Genomic DNA, 8261 nt, shown 5'->3' on the forward strand with positions numbered 1-8261 from the left:
ACTGCAGATCGGATAGCCATTTTCTAGATGGCTTTCTTTGTTGGGGTATTGGCTGAATTTTCAAGTTTCCACTTGGGCTGTGGCAGTTTGGTGGCGGAAAGACCTAAAGAGCTTGGCGGTGCTAAAAGCGACGGTAAACAGGAAAGGAACCATTTGGGATATATATTCCTATATATGTATGTGTATGCATGATTCTAATTGAATAATTCAACATGGTAGCAAATCCCAATGTGGTGGAACTCTGTTGTGCCCAGTTTGTGGAATAAATCTCGATCTCGCCCCTACCTTTTGTGAATTCCTTTAGCTTTCAATAAAACCTTGGACTTTCACCTGTCATTTCCTGTTTTATCGCTCCGAATCTATTGCAGATCACAATGGAGTCAATTATTTATTTGTTAGCGCAGGTCAACTCCCCCCACCCAAAAAAAGAGAGACATTCATACTGGATAGTAACAATCCGGCTCATTTTGAGCAGGGAGGCGGGTCCGGCTGCAGTGGGATTTCCTTGGCTTCCAAGGGATTTCAGCCATCTAAAATCGCAATCTGGCACCATCCTATTTGAAAGAAAAGTCCCATTGAATTTAGTGGGACATACTTATGAATAAATACGCATAGGATTAGGCCGTACCTGCTTGCAAAGGGAGCATGTAGGACCCCGCTCTCTCCCTCCCCCGCAATTTCCTTGGATTAATTCTTCCATCCTGCTAACCTCATGTTTGGCATTTTTTTCTTTTCACTTTTAAATGCCCTTCTTAATGTGGTGCGGGATGGGGGAGGTAGAGGAAGAAGCCAAGATGGTCTACTGATGCTCCCATATTAATTCCGTCTTCTTTTGAATGCAGTCGTCTGCATCAAGACCAAAACTATGAGTCAGATATTTTGGGGGGTAGGTGGGAGGGGACCCATCTCCTCGAAAGTAAATAAGCGCAAATAACTGCTCCCATCACCACACGCGTTTGTGTGTACGTGTGGCTAGCGCCGCCATCAATCTCCGGCAGAGGAGTTCGCGATTCTTCGGTTTCATCTGTTTAATTATAACCCATCCGTCTTGGATCCTCTTTAGGTTGCGTTTATTGTCTTTTACATGCACACAAATCAACACCGAGACCATTTATAATCTACCCCACCATTCAGCGGTAGACATGGTTGCTGCGATATTTACTACTGAAGTATTAAACATTAATAACATAATATCATAATATAATCACTACCAGTCCCTTTAAAACATCCCCAGTTGGTTGAGCACGAAAGATTAAGCATTATAGGGTTGGACTCACACAAGGAAAAAACCCCATAAAAACGTTGGAACGTTTTTTGGATGCATCTATTACATTCTCGAGATGTGATGGTAATTTTCCTTCCTCCCTTTTCCCCTCCTTTCTCGATACCTTACCACTGGGTGATTGAAAACTGAACATGGATAAAGAGAAATTCCTCTCCAGGAACCAAACGAGGGGTTAAAAGATATCAAACGCTTCCTTTGGTGAAAAAAAATGAGACTTAGGGGGGATAGAATTGTATGGAACAGATGCATCCGTCGACACACACAAATAAGCAAGCACATATATTTTACCCAAACTGATATTAATCTCTCCATTCATTCTCGAGATTATGAGCCCGAAAGAGATTGAGAGAAAATCAATTTCCTGGGTGATAAATGTCCAGATTCCTTACTTCCCGTAAGATCCAATACTTGATTCCCAGAAACAGAAGGCGGCGGGGGGGGGGGGGGGGAGCGAGCCAAGAGCAAGCCTCGGAATTAAAACAAAAAGCCTTCCCTACCCCCCTGCCGCTAAATCAGACATTCGGATTCTCATACTCTTCTGGAACACTGGATGTCTACCCATTTCGGTGCTTCCAGTCCTATTCTTTCTCTCCCCCCCCCCCCAAATCAGATCAAGGGGCTTCTATGCACCACCTTCTCTGACTCCATTCTCCGTTTTTTATACAATGACTGGATTTTCCTTCCCTTTCAGCCCAGTTTCATAAATCAAGCCCGTCGTCCCTTAATTGCGAGGAAAGACAATTTCGCCCATCCATCGCAAAAGAACAACCATAATTTAAAAAAAAAATGAAAAGAGGAAGAAATTAAAAATATATATCCCAGATCTATCTATTTAACCATGAGGGGTTTTTTTTCTTCCCCAAAGCAACAACTATTCTGTCATGGCAAAATCCCCAGCTCTTTGTGTCGGCCAAATATCGAGCACCCCCACCCCACCCCCCCTTATTTATTTCCTCCCGATCTTTACAATCAATGGGGTGTCTCCCTTCGCCTTTAAGGATTTCTGTTTCCGTCGCGGGGAGGCAGCCAATGGGAGCTGCCGCTCCCCTTCCCAAAGCCAACAGGGACGCGGCGATTGGGCCCGCCGGAGGGTCACGTGCTCGAGCCAGCCGCCGCGAGCGCTCTCTGCGGGTCACGTGGCCCGGCGGATTTCTTAATGAAGCGGACCCATCCCGCCGGCTCTGCGCATGCCCCGGCGTCAACAATATGTTGGGGAAATTAGGTGTCTCGCTTTGGGAAGTCGAGTTTTAAAAAGCTCGGGCAGACCATGCTATGACGACTTCACTGATCCTGCATCCACGCTGGGCGGATACCTTCATGTACGTGTATGAGGAGAACCCGAATGAGAATAACCAGAATAAAATCCCAGCCATGGAAGGGCTCAGTGGGAACTGCCCAGCCAGCCACTGCCGGGATTTAATCACCCACCCGGTCTTGGGTCGTCATTCCAGCACCATTGGGACTCACCAGGGCTCGGTCTACACGGATATACCTGCTCCGGATGCCGCCAGGCAGTGCCCCGCTCCGCCAGCCTCCTCCAACGCCACCCTGGGCTACGGCTACCCCTTCGGAGGCAGCTACTACGGGTGCCGGCTGTCCCACTCCCACAACGTGAACTTACAGCAGAAGCCTTGCTCCTACCACCCGGCCGAGAAATACCCCGAGCCCAGCGGCTCCCTCCCCAGCGAAGAACTCTCCTCCCGGGCCAAAGAGTTTGCTTTTTACCCGAGCTTTGCCAGCTCCTACCAGGCGGTCCCTGGTTATTTGGACGTATCGGTGGTCCCGGGGATCAGTGGGCACCCGGAGCCACGGCACGACGCGCTGCTTCCCATGGAAGGCTACCAGCACTGGGCTCTGTCCAACGGCTGGGACGGGCAGGTCTATTGTTCGAAAGAACAGTCCCAGTCGAGCCATCTCTGGAAGTCACCTTTCCCAGGTAGGGGTGGGGGCGGCGGCTCGGAGACCGGCTCCCGCTCGCCGATCCGGCATGTTCGCGCGCGCAGGGGGCTGTAAACCTTCACCGCCCAGGTGAAATTGGCTTTCGGAGCGCTTGCATGGGCACGTATGGGGAAGGAGGTGAAGCAACCGGGTTTCGGATCCAGCCGCATGCCTTTGGAAAACCAGGGTGCTTTCGCCGCCAGTTTGCCAGTAGCGATGCCTGTGTGTATACTGTGTTTTTCCCCCTCCCTCCCTGTGTTGGCTCGCTTAGCTTGATCTCTATCTTTGCTTTTGCTTTTGCTTTTTTTTTTTTTTTAAAAAAACCCCACATTTCTGAACACAGCAAGAGTTAGAGACTCTCTCCCTTTCTCCCCCCCCCCTTCCCTCTTTCTTTGCTAGAAAGGCTGGGCGTTTCGGGAAGGTACAGTAAATCATATTGCAATTACAGAAGTAGCTGTCAAGTGACATGAATCTTACAAATGAATCTTGTAAGAGGAGTGGGGAGAGGGAGAGAGAAAGAGGGCGACGCTTTTGCCTTGGGTTAGAAATCTCGAGTGACTGACAGCCCGCCTGTAACCCTGAACGCAGGAGCGCTTCGGGTTGATCTTATTGCTAAGGGCTTGGGGGGCGGGGAGAGAGACGAAAGATCAAGGCGAGGGCTCCTTTGCTCTTCGGTTCCCCACCTTGCCAGCAATACCGGGGCCCTCTTAATGACCGGAGTGAAAACCTTCGAGATAAAGTCGCCAGGGAGGGCGAAAACCTAATAAATTTGCCTTGGGAGTACCGGAGTGGGGGATGCCCTATCAGATAGGACGGCGCTTGCCAACAATGCTTGAGCGTTGCATGATGGGTTTTCCCTTCTTGTAGGAAGCGGAATGTAGCCAGGAGAGAAGGGAGGGAAAAGGAGACCTTATCGAGCTCTTGCAGGGTTCCGGGCCGCTGGCTAGAATCTGGGTCTGAGAACGGTTCTGGTTTTTCAAATGCTGTTCTAAGCAAGCAAGGAGTCTTCCATGGGGACGCCCCTAGCCGGCAGGGCACGTTTCCCGGGTTGGCTCCCCTGAGAGCCGGTGTGGCGAGGAATCCTCTTTCTCCCACCTAGATTTGAGGCAGCCGAGGTGGAGAGGGCTGCCGGGCGAGATGCTGTTGTTCCGAAGGGAGGTGGGAAGCACATGGCTTCCCGCGCGACCCCCCTTCCCCCTCCGGCCCTGATAACTCCCTCCTTGACCCTGTGACCATTTTCGTAGCGCCCTAATATGTTGTTGTTGGGGGGGGTCGGTCCGGTCCCCCGTTCCAAGTCGTTGACTGCTTGTGTTTGTCGGTATCGGAGCCCCCCCCCCCCAAAAAAAAAAACCTCCTTTGCACTCCAGGCGTAGGCCTTCGTAGAAAATCTAGGAAAGGTTTGCAGAGACTTCCTGAAACCCAAAAGAGGAGGAGACGTCTCCTAGCTCCCAAAACTGGAGCAGGGTGTCTTCAAAAGCCACCAGAGATTGTTTCGCTTGCAGGTTACTGACTGGAGTAGCCAGAACAAGAAAGAGATGTTCTCTTTTCTGTAGGATGTTCACACCCCACACCCCAACCAGGGCCATTTATGCACAGGAGGTTTTGCCTTGGATTTGCCACTCTCTAGATGTACATTTTCCCCCATCCCAGTTCTCAAACCTCTGCACGAGGGGCTTATTTTTGAGGTTTGAGAATTTGGATGGGGAAAATGTGCATCTAAAGAGAGGAAAATCCAAGGCAAAACCTGCCGTGAATAAAGGGCCCAGGTGTTTCTCTTATTATTATTATTATTATTATTATTATTATTATTATTATTATTATTATTATTATTATTATTATTTCGTAGACTGCTCTCCTTTCTTATGGAGTGGTAAGCCTGCGCACGTAGCTGGGGGGCAGAGGGGGGGGGCTGATGGACGAGGGATTCCAGTTAACCATGAAGAAGTGGCAATGGACAAGCCTTAGCTTAGGGGACTGTTAAAGATGAACGACTCCGTGCTTTAAAGACGAGGAGGGTTACTTGATTCTGCAGCCCGTTCTGTGCTGATGGTGGGTGGGTCGCATTTCTGAACAGTGGGGGCACTTTCGGGAAAGCGGCAAAGCCCCAAATAGGTAGCCTTTTTTTTTCTCCTTCTCTGAAATGGATCTACCATCAGTGACAACAAGATGCGGCCAGAACCCTCCAGCTGGATGGGACTTGACGTAGACTAGATCAATGGGCGAAAGACGCCTGGAACGCGCCTAGCCACTAGTCCGCCCACGCTCGCATCCAGGGGCGTGAGCAACCAGGTCTGGAAATCATCTCCCAAGCCGACTCCGGCACTGACTCTAGTCCGTCCCCTGGCCCAAACCGGCAGGCTGAAATACACTCGGATGCTTAGGAAGGGAGTGCAGGGGGGTGAAGGCTCCCCTATCTCCCATTCTGGACCCTATATGGATCTCCCATAGGACCCTATCTCCCATTCTGACTAATCTGGGAGATCACAGGAGGGGTGCCGTGCTCGCCAGATGCCTGACACATGACTCGGTTGCTCTTCCTTTGTATTTGTCCTGGGCAAATCTGGCCTGGAATAGCTGCCCTTACCCCCCCCCCCCATGCTAATATATTAATACTCTGCTCAAGCACCATCTTTCCATGCCGCGCCTTTTCTGTTCCTTTTGCTGTCTCTTGTGGTTGTTTTTCTTCCTTTCCCCTACCCTGCCCCCCTCTCTCCTTAGCCCTTTTCATCTTCCTTTATTTCCCACACACGCACCTTGTTTGTTTTCCCCTCTTGATCTTTTTCATAATGTCTGGAAGAGACATTGTCCGATTATTCACAAGAGTCTACACAATGTAACAGACAGCCTCTCTCTCTCTCTCTCTCCTTCACCTTTCTGTTCTTCTCTTTGTTCTTTTACTTTCTCTCTCTCTCTCTCTCCTTCACCTTTCTCCTTTTCTCTTTGTTCTCTTTACTTTGTTCTCTTTTTTCTTTCTCTCCCTCCTACTCTCCCCCCCCTTTCCTGTTCTCCTCGCCTTTACAGATGTGGTCCCTCTTCAGCCAGAAGTGAGCAGCTACCGTAGGGGTCGAAAGAAACGAGTCCCCTACACGAAAATCCAGCTGAAAGAATTAGAAAAGGAATATGCCGCCAGCAAGTTCATTACCAAAGAGAAGCGGAGAAGGATTTCGGCGACCACTAACCTTTCCGAGCGCCAGGTTACCATTTGGTTCCAGAACCGCAGGGTGAAAGAGAAAAAGGTGGTTAGCAAATCTAAGACACCTCACCTTCACGCGACCTGACAAAGGAAAATCTTGCAGGAGGAAAGCAAACATAACACACAAAAAGGAGAGGCGGAAGAAGCCAAGAAAGAAATGCAAATATTTATCCAAGAAATTTGTATAAATAAGGATGTGCATTCGAACTCTTTGAGAATTTGATTATTTAAAAAAAAAAAGCCAACCGTGGGGAGCGAAAACAATAATCATTAAGCGCCATCTTTGGCTTATTCTTTCTGTCCGTGTCCTGCCGTCTTTAACTGTGAATCCGGTTGTCCTTCTGAAACATCCATTTTGATATAACTTTAGGGTACCCATTTAATGAGGGGAAGAGTGCGAGAGAGACAGGAGTATGTGGGTTTGTTACCTTGGGGTTCGGAATGTCCTTTTATAGCACTGCCCCCTCAATCTCCCCTTGCCACCGATCAAAGATCCCCCCTTTCTTTGATTGTTTCTATTGTAAAATATTATATAAAAATATATATAAATATATATATATATATGAAGAACGTATGCACGGCGGTTCCAATAAAGATTCCCTGGATTTCCTTTTTTGTTTCTTTACGGTGGACCTAAAAAAAAAAAAAAGATTGAGAGAAAAAAGAATGAGAAATAAGGCTGCTATCGTGAGATATTTGTCGTCGTCGTTTTCTTGCTTTTTTTTTAATCACTTAAAGCACAGAGGCCAATAATTTTGTCAGTCCTCAGTTTAAGGGGGGCTGGCGGTGTGATTCCAAAGGCATGATCCAGCCAAAGATAACCACTTCCGAGCCTACTGGATTTCTTGGGAGAGGATCAGGCTATGTGCTTAACTCTTCCGTTGACAGAACTAGGATTTAACTCTGGATGGATCGTGCCCCTGTATTTTTTTTTGGGGGGGGGTGTAATGTTTTGGTCTTGTTATTGTTTTCTGGAATATGTTCTCACTGGGGTTGCTTTGTTGTTGTTATTGTTCTTTGTTTTGGTTTTTTTTTTCTGCCATAGAACTGGAATGTTTATTCTCCATCGACAGTATGGAAAGTGCTCGATATTCTGTTTATTTTATTTTTTTCTATACCATTAAGAGCAGTGGTTGTTCTTTCGCCATGTTAAAGCGATCCGTTTTTCTAAGAAAAAGGAAAAAAAAACACGTCTTGTATATGTATATAATGTAGTGTCCGAATGATATGTACTGAATGCAGAATACATTTCTTAAAAATAAATCTCGGCGTTTGTTTTTGTTCGGCTTGGAGGACTGGATGGCTGACAGTATATGTGTGTCTCCATTGTAAAGGTGAACGCAGGCGGGCTGTCGCTTTGTCCTGGTCGAAACCTCTTTAAACGAGGGATCGGGCGTTTAGGCAGACTCGACAAAGGGAGAAAGGCTGACTACTCGGGAGTAAGTCCCGCATTCTTCTGCGGGGCTCGCTTCCAGGGAACTGAATCTTCGAGCTGCAGCCGAGGAAGGTTACAAGCTCGCATTCTTTCCTTTGGAAACCGTTCCCTGTAGCCCTGCCCAGGGAACAGCTTTAAAGGCCATTTATGCAAGGGAGGTTTTGCCTTGGATTTGCCGCTCTCTAGATGCACATTTCCCCCATCCAAATTCCTAGAACTTAAAAATAAGCCCCAGTGCAGGGTTTTGAGAATTCGGATGGGGGGGGGATTTGCATCCTGAGAGCGGCAAGTCCAAGGCAAAACCTCTCTTGCATAACTGGCCTTTGATAGCGAAGGGTCGCTACGTTAGTCGGTTTCCACCCAGGTTGCTTTTCCTTATGGACATTTGCAGAGTTCTCCTGACCACTTTG

At 48.2% G+C, this 8261-nt stretch overlaps 1 protein-coding gene across 1 annotated transcript; it reads left to right on the forward strand.

Moving 5' to 3' along the window:
* Positions 1 to 2491: 2491 nt before the first annotated feature.
* On the forward strand, positions 2492 to 6501 carry HOXC13 (homeobox C13). Its single transcript, XM_056863411.1, has 2 exons — positions 2492 to 3221; positions 6245 to 6501. Exons 1-2 carry the CDS (start codon positions 2558 to 2560, stop codon positions 6499 to 6501), a joined length of 921 nt encoding a protein of 306 aa, XP_056719389.1. The 5' UTR covers positions 2492 to 2557.
* Positions 6502 to 8261: the final 1760 nt, after the last annotated feature.

The sequence above is a fragment of the Euleptes europaea genome, chromosome 1, assembly GCF_029931775.1.
Source record: "Euleptes europaea isolate rEulEur1 chromosome 1, rEulEur1.hap1, whole genome shotgun sequence".
NCBI classification, from domain to species: domain Eukaryota; kingdom Metazoa; phylum Chordata; class Lepidosauria; order Squamata; family Sphaerodactylidae; genus Euleptes; species Euleptes europaea.